General features: G+C 40.5%; 2 protein-coding genes across 2 annotated transcripts; both read right to left on the bottom strand.

Annotated features, from left to right (window-relative positions):
* Nucleotides 1-289: 289 nt before the first annotated feature.
* On the bottom strand, nt 290-12,855 carry dhx37 (DEAH (Asp-Glu-Ala-His) box polypeptide 37). Its single transcript, XM_077562621.1, has 27 exons — nt 12,689-12,855; nt 12,476-12,581; nt 12,241-12,410; nt 12,045-12,157; nt 11,388-11,754; nt 11,153-11,301; nt 10,946-11,038; nt 10,773-10,869; nt 10,561-10,674; nt 10,270-10,486; nt 8,493-8,585; nt 8,360-8,427; nt 8,151-8,286; nt 7,991-8,067; nt 7,599-7,831; nt 6,116-6,227; nt 5,937-6,043; nt 5,663-5,851; nt 5,437-5,561; nt 5,238-5,354; nt 3,524-3,696; nt 3,345-3,459; nt 2,250-2,387; nt 2,071-2,165; nt 861-934; nt 674-771; nt 290-577 (listed from the first exon to the last, which is right to left on the bottom strand). Exons 2-27 carry the CDS (start codon nt 12,573-12,575, stop codon nt 501-503), a joined length of 3,447 nt encoding a protein of 1,148 aa, XP_077418747.1. The 5' UTR covers nt 12,576-12,581; nt 12,689-12,855; the 3' UTR covers nt 290-500.
* Nucleotides 12,856-13,350: 495 nt separating this feature from the next.
* Nucleotides 13,351-15,290, bottom strand: gp1bb (glycoprotein Ib platelet subunit beta). The gene is made up of 2 exons (XM_077561946.1): nt 15,249-15,290; nt 13,351-14,470 (listed from the first exon to the last, which is right to left on the bottom strand). The coding sequence occupies exon 2, from the start codon at nt 14,462-14,464 to the stop codon at nt 13,835-13,837; it is 630 nt and encodes a 209-aa protein (XP_077418072.1). The 5' UTR covers nt 14,465-14,470; nt 15,249-15,290; the 3' UTR covers nt 13,351-13,834.
* Between the last annotated feature and the right edge of the window lie 83 nt (nt 15,291-15,373).

The following is a 15,373-nucleotide window of genomic DNA, read 5'->3' as shown; positions in this document are numbered from 1 at the left end:
CAGACACACCTGGATTAGTCAATTTGTCCAATCATGAAAGACATTAAATGAAGGAATAGTATTGAGTTCAGGAAGTAGTGGATTTGAGCTCATTAGGAGAAGTGGCAACATCCTCTCCTTTAGGCTATGGGCAATGGCCTCATTTACCAAAGAAAAACATCAAGCCTAACTCTTGGAAAATGTTATGATACGAGACCAAGATTGAGCTCTTTGGCCAAAATGTTATTTGTCGTAAACACAACAGTTCTTAACAGTCACCAAAAGAACACACAGTGAAGTGGCAGCAACATACAAGTGTTAATATTTTAATAAGTCTTATAAAGACCAAATCAGATGTACATGATTAACGACAGCACAATTAAAAGTCACCGGAACTCTAATTGAGGTATGTTCTATGATAAAAATGCATGTACACAGAGCTTATAAAATACAACAAAGTGAAAACGGCCATTCAATGACAACCAGTGGACGACTGCGGGATTTCTTTCCAAAGTTGCCTTTCAGACTGGAGGCCAACTTTTGGCAACGTCCTGATGCATGGCCTCAGGTAGCCACTGGCAGTATGCAGACAGCAAAACTGCGGGGACGAGAAAAAAAAAAAAGTCAAGGTGAGGCCAAAAGATGTTAAAATCTGACAATCAAGTCTTGGTTGTCAGCTTTATAAAGTCCATACATTTATTGTCAGTCTTCCACATGGAGAGGAGAGCGTCTCTGCAGTCGACTCTCTGCGACACCAGAGTTCCCAGCACTGCTTCTGTCCTAGGCTGCAACCTGCAACACAAAGTTAGAAGTCAGGCTTCTCTTTTTTTTATTGAACATGAGGAAGCTACTACTGTATGCGTGAGTGAGCAGTGACTGACTTGGACCATGATTTCATCATGATGGAGGGGTTTGACAGCAGATGGCTCCCGTAGGCCTTCAGCTTAGGACATACCTGCACGGTGCACATGAAAACTCACACTACAGACCACCTTGCACATCATCTGTAAAATTAATAACGTTAATTGCTAGGGTCTTAATAGCTAAACGCATGACAACATACGCAAATAATATACAATTTTCCATATGAATATAATTATTAGGGGTGTGATCGATTCTCATTTAGTACGATTCAGACTCGATTTTAAATGTCGCAAAATCGATTTTATTTAAATTATTTTATACCGTCTTCCCTTTGTTTGTGTGTGCCTTTAATGGGAGCGCTGTTCATGTTGTACCCGATTTGGCCACTTAGAGGCAGTGTGGTTCCACGCGGTCTGTCTGATACACTGTTAAGTTGTAGCCACATTAGAGAGTAGAAGGAAAAAGTCACGATCAAGTTATTCTGATAAAAGTTGTTTTTTTTGCAGCGTGGAGCCGTTCTTTTGAGTGATAAAAGTGCCGCGAGTAGCGCGCTAATTAGCATTAGCGAGTCAGACAGGAGTAGATCATTACGATTCCTTGAACATCTTTAAATTGAAGCAAAAATCATTGTCAATCAAATCATTTTGAACCAAAAATCGTTCTTAACTCGTTGACTGCCAAAAACGTTAAATAACGTTTAGTAAAATCCTATGGAGGAGTGCCAAAGACGTTAAAAGACGTTTGTTTCAAAACAGAGGTGAAACTAACCATTTTCTATTGTTGACTACTGAAAAACGGAATAAGGTAGAAACAAACTTTTTTTTCTGATGAAAGATGAGAGTCCAATCTTTCATTTGGTAGTATGTGTGTTTCCATAGTCCAAACACATACTTTTCTGTGGACCTTGAAAGATCAGTCAAAAGATCAGTCAAAATGCTTAAATCGGCTGGCACCCACGGCATCCCTTTTCTGAAAACGTCTGGCAGTCAAAGAGTTAATCGAAAATCGATTCTGAATCGAATCGCACACCCAAAAATCGGAATTGAATTGTGAGACATTCAAAGATTCCCACCCCTAATAAATATAGCCATATTGTAATTCTATTATTTATTATTTCTCCACATCACTCAATGGTTACCCGTATTGGGTGTAAATTTGCATATTCTGTCCTTTATCAACTGTGTTTTTGTATTATGCTTGAAAATAAATCATTTCTGTCTGCAATACCTGTCCATCTAGAATAAACTGAGCAAACAGTTTGTATCTCTCCAGACCATCGGGATACTCCATCTCCACTGCGGGAAGCTGCCAGGCCACTCGGACTGCAAAACAGCAAATTTCGTGTCGAGAGAGGACGAAAGCCACAACGCGCAGGATGAACGGTGACGTCATCGGTCCCAGCTTACAGAAGGTGCTTGAGCGGTGACACCTGATGCTGCCCGTGGAGGTGCAAAACCACGGCGTCGGGGACTCCAGAGGAGGGCCAAGATGGCAGTACTGAGGCAGGAGCTGAGGGACCCACTCGGCTTCGACGGCGGACACACCTGACGGGAACACAGTAATCAAATCAGCAACAACTGAAATAATGTAGTTGCATAAGTGTGCACACCCTCTTGTACCTTATGTGACTGAATTAACCAATCAAATCATGTTAAATGAGAGCACATACATGCCCAATTGAAAGTCCCTGCGATTAACCCCAAATAAAGTTCACCAGCTGTTCTAGTAAGCTTTTCATTTTGCTTTCTAGTAGAAGCCTGAAGGTTTTGTGCTAACATTGACTGCTATTTGGAACTGTTCATAATTCCATCTATTGGTTCTAACTAAAGACCAGAATTTTACACCTTGGTTTTCATAAGACTATAACACATTTTGCACAAGTGTTCGGGAGATGTTGCTAAGTAGGGGTGGGAATCTTTGAATGTCTCACAATTCGATTCCGATTTTTGGGTGTGCGATTCGATTCAGAATCGATTAAGAACGATTTTTGATTCACAATGATTTTGCTTCAATTTATAGATGTTCAAGGAATCGTAATGATCTACTCCAGTCTGACTCGCTAATGCTAATTAGCGCGCTACTCACTGTACTTTTATTACTCAAAAGAACGGCTCCACGCGGCAACAAAAAAAAAAAAGTTTTATTGGAATAACTTGACCGTGACTTTTTCCTTCTAATCTCTAATGTGAATACAATTTAACAGTGTATCAGACCGCGTGGAACCACACTGCCCCTAAGTGGCCAAATCGGGTACAGCATGAACAGAGCTCCCAATAAAGGCACACACAAACAAAGGGAAGACAGTATAAAATATTTTAAATAAAATCGATTTTGGGACACTTAAAATCGATTCTGAATCATACTAAATGAGAATCGATTTTTTTGGCACACCCCTATTGCTAAGGTCCAATCACAGGGCAGGACTTACAAAAACATCTAAATTTGGGTACATTCAAGTACCCTCTGTATACAACGTAAAAAAAGTAGGCGGGCTCACTGACCTCTCATGTACATCTTGGTGGTCTCCATTATCTCCTGATAGACGACAAACTGAGGCAGCGTTTTAAACAGCGGCGATGACGGATGAATGAACACCGGGTCGTCAATGAGAGGAGTCTGTGGAGAAGAAAAAGGGTTGAAAATGCATGAGTGTTTCCAATTATGGTTATCAAAGGCTCACCTTATAAGCGTCCTTCCATTTCGGATTCAACAATTCCTCCGCCTGTACTCTCCGGGCCAGATGGTCGCCGAGGCCTGCTAGAGTGATTTGTCGCAAGCAGACCACCTGGTGCGCTGTAGGGGGAGACATCTTGGGGTCGACGAACACGCCCATATCGGGGCACACGCTGTTCACTGAGAAGAAATATGGTATGATATCATGTGTTTATGTCGCACTTCACATGTTCATATACACTGACCAGAAACCAAATTAAATTAAAACATCAAGGTGAAAGGTAATTTATTTGAGTACATCAATTTAAAAAGTCTCAGATCATGTATAGGTCAGACCTCAGCAACCTTTGCTGTCAAAAGAGCCATTTTAGGCCAAATAAAAAAATCAGTCAGGAGACGCAAAATATTTGAATACTGTGATGAATGAAAGTACCGTGTGTTGGTCTAATCTAATGTACTATATTTGAGGCCCCAAGCTAATTAGAGCTGCACCATAACAGAAAAATATGCAGCATCCAATACATGGATATTCATTTTCTTCTCTTTTGTCTTGGTTTTGGATTTTTTGTTGTTGCAATTTTTCATACATATTTTTACTTTTCTGCCTTTCTGTCAAATTTCTGACAATTTTATGGACATATGGTAATTTGTTGGGGAATTTAAAAAAATAAATAAATTTTTTTGCTAGCACTTCTGATATTTTTGGCAATTTTGTGGACACTTTATGGTAATTTTCTGTATTTCTTCTTTTGTTTTTAGATATTTTATAGGTACTTTATTAGTATTAGTATTTACTAGGCCTTTATTTATTTATTTTTTTTAAAAACTGGCTTTTTGAGATTTCCAAATATAATTTTCCGCCTTTCTTTTGTTTTTGGAAATTTTCTTTTCTGCATTTTTTTATTAAATACTCTGACATTTTTAGCTATTTCATGGTCATTTCATTTTAATTCAATTTCCTGCTTTTCCTCTTCCTTTTTGGACATTTTATGGTCACTTTTTTATTATTTTTATTTTTTAGGTAATTTCTAAAACATTTTTTATTGACCTTTCATCTTTCTTAAAAAAAATTGGACTGTGACAATTTTATTATTATTCCTAACTTAAATTAATCTGTATATTAGTTAGGGGTGTGCCCTAAAAAAAAAAAGATTCTCATAAGAATCGCGATTCTCATTTAGTACAATTCAGAATCCATTTTATACTGTCTTGCCTTTGTTTGTGTGTGCCTTTATTGGGAGCGCTGTTTATGTTGTACCCGATTTGGCCACTGAGAGGCAGTGTGGTTCCACGCGGTCTGATACACTGTTAAGTTGTAGCCACATTAGAGAGTAGAAGGAAAAAGTCACGATCAAGTTATTCCAATAAAAGTTCTTTTTTTGCAGTGTGGAGCCGTTCTTTGGAGTGATAAAAGTGCCGCGAGTAGCGTGCTAATTAGCATTAGCGAGTCAGACTGGAGTAGATCATTACACTCCCTTGCGCATCTATAGATTGAAGCAAAAATCATTGTCAATCAAATCATTTTGAATAAAAATTTGTTCTTGATTGAAAATCGATTCCGAATCGAATCGCAGACCCAAAAATCGGAATCGAATCGTGAGACTTTCAAAGATTCCCACCCCTGATATTAGTCCCTTGAGCTGAATGTTTGTCTGCTATGTTTATTAATGTTCTTACAACTGAAATGGTGCATAATTGCATGATGCACTACATTGGAGTACCTGCATTGGTGAGTTGACTCCTGAGTCGACGGATCTCCACCATCGCTTTGTACCTCAGGCCGTTCTCCTCGCAAAACGCGGGCGTGCAGCCGGCGAATTCGCAGGCGCCGACAGCACCTGACGTCATACGCGCGCACACGCGTTACAACTTTCAGGCAGTTTCTTGCCAGGGATGCCACCCGAGTCAAAACAAACGTACCCAGCATGACCATGATGTCCCCCAGCAAGAGCGACGCCCCTTGCCCCGCCCACAGCCTCCTCATTTGGGCCATCCGAGCGCGACGCTGTGAGAGCTTGGAGCTCTCGTCTTCGCTACCTGCAGGTCTGAACATAAAAAAAAAAAAAATTATGGATGACAAAATTACAATTCAGGGGTTGTCGAACTTTTTCCAGAATATACAGTCTTGTCTCTCTTGCTCCTTTACCTGTTGAAGTCTTCAAAAATCTCCCGGACTGTCATGGCGGCGACCACGGCGATGACGTAGGGCAAGCACTCCTGCTGCTGGCCCAGCGCCAACATTTTGGCGTAGCGCGGCGCTACGGGGAAGGAGGCCATCGCTCTGCCCAACGGGGTTATGGGGCAGCTCAGCCTTGCCCGCTGCATGTCTTTCATGCTGGAAGACATGAAATCCTTTCAAAGCAAAGGCTTCAAATTGTTGCGACGTTCTAGAGTCACCAATGATTAACGGTGATAGTTACCTTCCGAGGCCAGGTGGTTCTTTGAGAGCTCCTAAGGAGACCAACAACTGTTCTGCCGCCACGAGAGACTCGGTAGAAGGAGGAGTAGGGAAGGGGAAATTGACCACCTGCAGATCGTACATGTGAGTTTTTGCACATTTATTTTGTAAACAGACTTAAGGTGGCGAACTGCGGCGGACCTTCTCGATGTTCAGGTCCTTCATCTGCAGGACCAGGTCGTCCACGGGCCTGCGAGTGATCTCTGCTTCGGAGAAGGGACTGAAGTCACCAAAGACCGCAGATGAGTACAACCTGCGGGAGAAACCTTTATTGATAAAGAACAAACAGCGGTGCCTTGACTTACAAGGTTAAGTTGATTTGGTCTCGTAACTCAAAACACATGCTTAACAATAGTGATGGGAAAATGAGGCTTCGTGAAGCTTCATGAAGTGCTTGTGATATTTTTTTGACTCTTGCTTGAAAGATAAAGGCTAGTGCAGGGGTCAGCAAACTTTCTTGCCCAAAAGAGCCATTTTAGGTCAAATAAATAATCAAAAATCTGTCTGGAGCCGCAAAATGTCTTGAGGTTTCAGTACATTAGTGTTAGTCTAATGTACGGAGGGCCCAGCCTAGCTGCACCAGAACAGAAAAATATGCAGCATCCAATACGTAGAGATTCATTTTCTTCTACCTTCTGTCTTCTATTTTTGGATAATAATAATAATAAAAAAAAATCAGACTTTGTTTTTAATACATTTTTAGAGTTTTCTGCTTTACTGTCAAACATCTGACATTTTTGGCAAGTTTATGAACATAGCACGGTAATTTTTTGCCTCCTTTTTTTGACATTTCATGGATATTTTTTCTTCTACCATTTTTCTATAAATTTTCTGACATTTTTTGCAATTTTGTGGGCATTTTATTATATTATTTTCAAGATTTTTTCTTGTGTTTTGAGACATTTTAAAGCTACTTTTCAAATGTTTCCATTTCTGCCTTCTTTATAAATACATTTTCAGACTTTTTTTGTGGCAATTCTGTGTATATTTTGTGGTAATTTTCAGGATTTCTTCTTTTGCTTTTGGACATTTTATGGTTAATTTTTGAACATTGTCTTTTCTGCCTTTAAAAAAAATCAAAAAAATCTGACTTTGTGGGCAATTCCAAAGACATTTTATGGACATTTTCGGGATTTCTTCTTTTGTTATGGTTACTTTTTGAACATTTTCCTGTCTGTCGTTTTTATTCAATTCGCTGACATTTTGGGCAATTTCGTGGACAGCTTATGAAAATTTTCTGCTTTTCCTCTTCCCTTTTTGGACAAATTTAATGGTCACTTTCTGGACATTTTTAGATAATTTTAAAAACTTTTTCATCTGCGTTTCATCTCTCTTTATCTGACAACTTGAAACATTTAGACTCTGACATTTTTGGAATATTAAACTATTCATTTTTTAAAATCTAGTTCATTAATTTATTCAAAGAATATTTAATCTAAAAATAAATATTGGTATGTAAAAAATATTAATTTCTACTATTTTTTTAAGAGATCCACAGAAGAGGTAACTGGGCTAACGCAATGGAAATTGATTACATTTCCACAGTGCCATCTAGAGGACTCAAAAAACATCACAAGCGCTTCATCTGTCCACCACTAAACAACACCATCCAAACTACTCTGACCTATAACAATGTCCTGGCTCCGTCCGTCCCGCTCTGCCCGCCCTCTGATTGGCTGCCGCCTGCGAAATCCACGTGACCTTGAAAGACGACACGCCCGTCACGCGGTCGTAGAAGCGCTTCTTCACGCGGCCGCAGTCCACCACGTATTTGATGCCCGGGATGGTCAGCGAGGTCTCGGCCACGTTGGTGGCCACCACGCACAGACGAGTGCCAGCGGGAGGAGGCCTGAACACCTGCATAAAAAAAAAAAAAAAAAATTGCGGGGAAATATACTCTTCATATGCTACATGTTATAAATTGTGTGTCGTTGATTTTTAAAATTTTTTTTTTTACAGAGGTTATGTATGCTACAAGAGTAAAGATACACGAGTTATTTTGGTTAGTATGTTCACCTTGGCCTGTTGCTCAGGAGCCAGCAGAGAGTAGAGCGGGAGGACGTACATGGGGATGGACGGGTCCGCTTTCTCCTCTATGGGGGACAAAATGCAACCTCGTTAATATTTGATGCATTTCACGCCTCTCAAGAGTCGTGAAATAAGCAGTGAAACTTGCCCGTGCCGCCAGAATCGTCTCCGATGTCCAAGTCGGAGCTTTCGTCCTCGTCCTCGGCTATCCCCGCTTCTCGGTCCTCGTCTCCTTCGTCCACAGGCTGGGCGGAGTAATTATCCAGGTCGATGCGAGGCAGTGACTGCAAAGCGGATACAACGCAAATGTTTAATCGTGTGATCATCTATCAATGTGGTTGAACGAGAGATACGTACAACGCTCTTTTTCTGTTTGGCCCTCTTGAACCTGTTCGCCGCTTCGGAGGTTTTGGCCTCATCGTCACCTGAACAGAAAAATGGTGTCAAAATAAGCCAAAACATGTTTTATGTTTGAGTGAGCCACACTTACCAGTGTCACTCTTTTTGAAGGGGAAAGCTTGTCTCAGGCGTCTGCAAAGGCCGTGAACCTCCGCCTGGCCGGTAAGAAACACCAGAATGCCCCCTGAAGCATGGATAAGGAAATTGAGTCCACAACTGGAAGCACAAAAACTCCACTAGGTGGTAGTTTGGACTCGATTTATACTCTGGCGTGACTTGTGTTAAATACAACTTGAATTAGAATTCGGACTGGCATCCTAATGGGAGTTGATAGCAGCAAACGAGTTCCAGCTGGATTTAAACTTCTGCTTCTAACAAAGATTTACTATTTACGGCAACAAAAAACTCAATAACCGACTAGAATTCTACCTCTGGGCACAATGCGAAGCGGGAGTCTAGTTAATGTAAGACATTTGAAACTAAAAAGAAAAACGTTGCCGCAGTTAGAAGTGGAAATTTCAAATTGAACCGCAAACATAGGGAAAAAAATAAATAAAAAAATCCCTCAAAAAATGTGACTTATAGCCCCAAAAAGTAATATAAAATTTACTAAAATTTTTACTATTTTTCAGCTATAATACAGGGCGATTTGACATGCATCATAACAGCAGTGTTGAAAAAGGACAACTGAATTCCATGACGATACAGTAGAAGTCTGCTTGCGAGGTAGATTGATCGAGCACAGCCGCGAATAATTGACAAAGGTTGAATAGAATTGCCAAAATAATAGTTAACACCATAAATATACAACATAAAATTGACATAGTAACTCTTTGTTGTCTCAATTAACCCTGGAGAACCCAAGAACCCTTTTATTCTTTGGAAAATTATGAATTATACATTAAATGACTGCTATAAATTCACTGAACACCAAAATATATGTTTTTTCAATGTTTTTTTCAATGAATTCCCTAATTTAGGATTAGGGCGAAATTTGACCCTTTGGGATTTAGGGGTATCATTTCGAAAAATCTGAATAGCAAAAACGGTCAGTAAACAATTTAGAATTTAAGAAAATAATCAATCAAATACACAGCTACATTGAACGATATAATTTTTTTGTTTTATTTGTTGCATTTTAGCCATCTTGTCACCACCACTCTGGCTCATGTAAGTGCAATATTCATCCACTAGATGGCCCCATGCAGGGGTCAGAAGTGGCACTCTGGACTTTTGAAGTTAACTCTTTGACTGCCAGACGTTTTCAGAAAAGGGATGCCGTGGGTGCCAGCCGATTTAAGCATTTTGACTGATCTTTTGACTGATCTTTCAAGGTCCACAGAAAATTATGTGTTTGGACTATGGAAACACAGATTGGACTCTCATCTTTCATCAGAAAAAAAAAGTTTGTTTCTACCTTATTCCGTTTTTGAGTAATCAACAATAGAAAATGGTTAGTTTCACCTCTGTTTTGAAACAAACGTCTTTTAACGTCTTTGGCACTCCTCCATAGGATTTTACTAAACGTTATTTAACGTTTTTGGCAGTCAAAGACTTAAATTTGTAAAAAAAAAAAAAAAAAAAAAGGTCTTTGTTATTTGAGGAGCAGAATTTATAGGGGCCAAATTTGACCCTGTGGGTTCTCCAGGGTTAAAGAAACACTACAATGCAATTAACTACAAATTCAGTAAAATTTTGCCACATTACAGAAATGTGTAAATAGGCAAGTTATGCTGTGAAAAACACAGGATAGGTTAAAAAAAGTAATAATCACAAAGAGGTGAATTTACGAATGCTGAATTGCAAATATGCAAGGCTCCACTGTATTCCGCTTCCCAATAACATGTCGCAAATCATAGTTTGTGCACCTGAAGGCAGCATCCGGTGGATCTTGCAAGTCTTGTGAAACGCCTCCCCCGTGTAATCATCCAACGGGGTGCGTTTGTTGAAATGTACGGTGACGGGAAACTGGCGAGCGTCCACCTTGATGATTGGCGGCGGCGTCTTGAATAACTTCTGGTTGTCGGTGAAGTCCTCCACACGCAGAGTGGCCGACATGACCAACAGCTTCATGGACAAACCTTTCTGAAGACGCACAAAAACCATTGGGTAACGTTAACACTACATACAATTTTAAATGAGAATACATTGTATGTCACCTTGTTTCTAAGGGGAACTATACGAGAGAGCAGTCCAATGAGAATGTCCGTGTACACGCTTCGCTCGTGGGCCTCGTCTATGATGATCACGCTGTAACGTCGCAGCAGGAAGTCCTGACATGAGAAATTGGGAAATCTCAAGTGATTAAATGATCAAGTGTTACTAATTAAACCATGGATAATAAATACAGTAGATTTTTTTTCTACTGCACCTTCTGGATCTCCTTCAGAAGAACACCGTCCGTCATGAACTTGATCTTGGTCTCATCCGTCACATTGCCCTCGTATCGAATCTGATAGGACACCACGCTAAACACCCCCAAAAAAACAAACATGACGTCATCATTTTAAAGCAGCTGAAGACCTCCATCTGCGAGAATGTTACCGCGTGGGCAGGTTCATCTCTTTGGCGACTCTGTGCGACATGCTGACAGCCGCTACTCTTCTCGGCTCAGTGATGCCGATGATGCCGGTGTCACTGGAGAGGAGACGACACGTCATCGCTGCTTCTTTAACACTCAAATGTTTGAATCTGGATTGCAATCCGTTTCAAAGGCTGCATTAACGCAACGTGCACTGAGGACCAACTCACCTGGCGTAGCCGGCTTCGTAGAGGAACTGAGGCACTTGTGTCGTTTTCCCACTTCCTGTCTCGCCACAGATGATGACGCAGGGGTTTTCTTTCACAGCCTCCATGATGAGCTGCTCCTCGGCCAGCACCGGCAGCTTCAAACGAGCCGCCTAAAGCCACAGACAACATCGGCAGTTGACATTTTGTACATAAACAACACATGAGAAAAAGCGGTTTACTGTTTCAGTGACAAAACCTGTATTTTTGGTGATCTGTCAACCGGGATGAAGACAGCCGGCTGTGATGTCTTCATCACGTCATTGGACATCGACGACTCAGTCTGCTGCTGTTCTTCCTTCATCTTCTCTTTTACCTCCTCACAGGGTGGACTTGTTTCCTTACACTCACTCGTCACCAGGGTTTGGTTAACTTCACTGTTTTCTTCCTCCTCCTCTTTACAGTCATTAGCATCATCATCATCATCACTAGTTGAGACATCACTAGTATCATCTACTTCCTGTTCTTCTTCCTCCTCTTCTTCTTTCCATTTTCTCTTCCTGTTGGCCCCACTGAGACTGCTGATCTTTGGTCCAGAAGCTCCTTCTACCACTTCATCAAGTGATCTGAAAATTAGAGAGGACTAAGGATCAACAACCACGCAGCTGCACTGATCCTTTAAATATTTAATTTTGACACACACGTCTAAATAATTATGTTTTCTATGGAGGAAATTAAATTAGCTTAACACATTGCATTGCAGTGATATCAGACCTGAGTAGTTATCTGCCATCGAGCGACTCAACTTGAATGCAAAAAAAAAAATATATATATATATATATATATATATATATATATATGGGGTATCTCTACCACTAGTACTTCCCCCCCTCCTCATTTCTTTGTTTAAACATACTCTTTAGTGTGATAGAGCTTCTCCCCCGTGCCCAGTTTGGATGTGGTATAAAGGAGCTTCAGTTCAGACTCTGGAACCTGCACCTCTGCCAGTCGTGTCAGGATGTCAGCTCTCTGCACATACGACAATAATATTCATGTGAAGCAAAAGTGGGAAAGTTTGAAAACATTTCGGGATGGGAGTGCAGCCTTGTCACCTGAGCTTTCTTCTGCTTTCTCTCCAGCACTTTTTGCAGCTCCTTCTTCTGCTTCTTGGTGAGAGGCTTCTTTTTGGAAACAGGAGTTACTGAGGACGACTTCTTTTTTGCTTTGCAGGCTGGGAGCACCAGTGCGTTGCTCTCGTCTACACCCTTCAGTCTGGTCACATCTACAGAAAAAAAAATATTATAATAAATCCAACTAAAGCGCGTTGGCAATGTCAATTTCAATCACCTAGTTCTACTACAATTTCAGTCTTTTCTCCATTTGTTGGTTGTTGAGGTTCACTCTGTTGTCTCCCTTTCCAGTTATGCTTCTTTCTCAGTTTGCCCATCTCTACCTAAGGGGAAATCATCCATGCGCGCATAAATATACCGGGCAGTTTAAGTACAACAAATGTTATTCAAACATCTACCCGCGTCCAAAATGATCATAAAATGTACAAACCGTTTATTTTCACGTAGCAAATAATGTCATAGAAGACCACACACTTTCTACGGTAGCTTTGCTTAAACCTCACGTGTAAACAGGAGTCAGTCCTTCATTTAAACGCATTCGTAATGAAAACGCTAACGATTCAAAGGTTCCGCTTCAAAGCAAAATCAAACCAAAAGAGTTTCCAGACACTAGAACCTGACAAAAAGTACTCATTGTTTATTTCATCCATGAAAATATTTCTGTCGACTTATTCATACGTTTTAGAGTAACTTTGCAGAAACCTCCCATGTAAACATGGGTGAGTCCACTCGTCAAATGTGTCCGTAATTAAAACGTGTATCCCAGATTGATTCCGCTTCGAAGCAAAACAAAACAAAAGAGAACAAGATGCGAGAAACATCCATTCATCCATTAGCCGAACCGTTTAAACAAATTATCAAACATGTTTGAATTATTTTTCTTCTTCTTTTTTTTTTTTTACCACTCTGTGTCCAAAAAGCAACCTAAATTATATTGCTGCCTGTTAAAAATAAATAAATAATAATAATAATTTGTGGACACATGCTTTCTATTGCTTCATTTGCATGTTAATAACTGTATTTTTATGTGTTTTGCAAATAAGACGCTTGGGGAAATTCAACAACAACAAAACAGTTGAGGTAAACATAAGAATCAGTTAATGTGTCTTTATTAACAATACAACAAAAAGTAACACAATTCCCATGTTGGACACATTAAGTGACCCACTTTAAACACACGAAACACACTTTTTTATTATTATAAATGACTCAAAATGGTTTTGTATAACCTACATGTGATCTGGCATAGTTTCCAGGTCACCCAAGACCATAATAGGGTTAACAATCAATAATAATAATTAAAAACAATATTATGCTTGCTACACACATTGTTATAAATACTTTAAAAGACCATTTTAGATACGCAAACTTTATTCGAAAAGAAAAGAAATAAGAAATATATATGTAAAAAATTGTAAATATACAACAAAATATTTTATTTATTTATTTTTTGCCATAACAGCATTTGTGTTCTACCAGTATTCAATTTCAAAACAAGATCCTGTTCAAAAAAAAAAGGGCATAGGAAGAAGTTTGTCTTGTTTGTTTTGCCATTTTTGTGTTGAACACAGCAATTTCAACTGCTCCTGTCACTTAAAGGCAAAAAGACATTTTCTCTCTGATTCTCCCCTTCTGTGAGGCTCTCCTCCTTGGTCCTCCTGGCCTCATTGGAGAGCTTCTCAAACCTCCTCAGGAACACGATGACAGCGGCCAGCAGCGCGGCCTGCACCAGCACAAAAACAAACAGGACCACCTGTGAAGTCAAAGCCAAGTCGCAGTACCAGTAGTGGCAGGAGTCCAGCACTTCCTCCTCAGTCAAAAACTCCACCAGCCTCCCTCTGAGATGAGGAGGGGAGCTGCAGTTGACCTGCGGTTGGGCCGAGAGACTTCCGCCAGGTCGTCGTCTCAACCAGGCTCGCAGGTAAAGGACGCCGCAGTCGCACGCCCACGGGTTTCCGTGCAGGGAGACCTGACGGAGGGAGGAGAGTTTGTCCAGAAGCCCGTTCGGGAGGGTGGTCAGCCGGTTGTTGTGAAGGCGCAGCTCGGTGGTGTTCGCAGGGTAGACGCTGGGGAGGTGGGAGGAGTTGAGAAACCTGCTGCTGCAGTCCACCTGGCTGCCATGACAGGTGCAAGGATGGGGGCACGCCAATGAGCTTTGACCTCCAAAGATGAGAAGACACAGGAGATGCAGCTCCTTCATCCTCATGAATGGCTGAAGAGAATAACAAACTCATCAGTCATCCATTTTTAGCATCAAATAGAGGCACTTTATTGTGTTAACCCTGGAGAAACCAATAACCTTTTTCTTCTTTGGAAAATTATGAATTATACATTAAATGACTGCTATAAGTTCACTGAACACCAAAATATGTTTTTTCAATTTTAACCCTTTTTTTTTAACTAGCTCAGAGTTGCTAATTTATCAATATATATATATAAAACATACTCCTAGGCATTCTGCAACATGATATGAAATAGATTAACAAAAACCCCCACAATTTTACCATCTGATGGTTTGCTGAGAAGATGGTTTTGTTTGGATTGATTTCCAGCTCAACAAAACAGCATGTTGCCAGCCATCTTGTCACCACCACTCTGGCTCATGTAAGTGCAATATTCATCCACTAGATGGCCCCATGCAGGGGTCAGAAGTGGCACTCTGGACTTTTGAAGTTAAATTTGTAAAAAAAGGTCTTTGTAATTTGAGTAGCAGAATTTATAGGGGCCAAATTTGACCCCGGGGGTTCTCCAGGGTTTTAATGCCATTAAAAAAAAAAGTACTAGAATAACCTGAATTATCTGTGATGGGTTGCCCATTTATTGGTAGCACAACAAACGTTTAGCATGTTTGCCTAAAAGTTCTGTAGGCCAGGATTCGAATTTTGGCTCCATTAATGAATTTGTTTTTATGATGGGCTATCTCGAAAGCTACAGTAGCTCTGAATGCCGAAAACTACTCTTTGTAAAATAGTTGAGAAATTGTGACTTACCGCCAGCGTTGTATGTCGTCCCTGTAAAGGCGTGTTGCTCTCGTCAGCTTCAAAGTGAGTGTGATGTTGCCGGCTGGCCCTCACTGATAAACACTTCCAACAGGATGTGCACTATCTTACTTTAT

Source organism: Vanacampus margaritifer, chromosome 3 (genome assembly GCF_051991255.1).
Source record: "Vanacampus margaritifer isolate UIUO_Vmar chromosome 3, RoL_Vmar_1.0, whole genome shotgun sequence".
In the NCBI taxonomy this organism is placed as follows: domain Eukaryota; kingdom Metazoa; phylum Chordata; class Actinopteri; order Syngnathiformes; family Syngnathidae; genus Vanacampus; species Vanacampus margaritifer.
The sequence above is the reverse complement of the archived record's forward strand: the minus strand, read 5'-3'. Positions and strand labels throughout refer to the sequence as shown.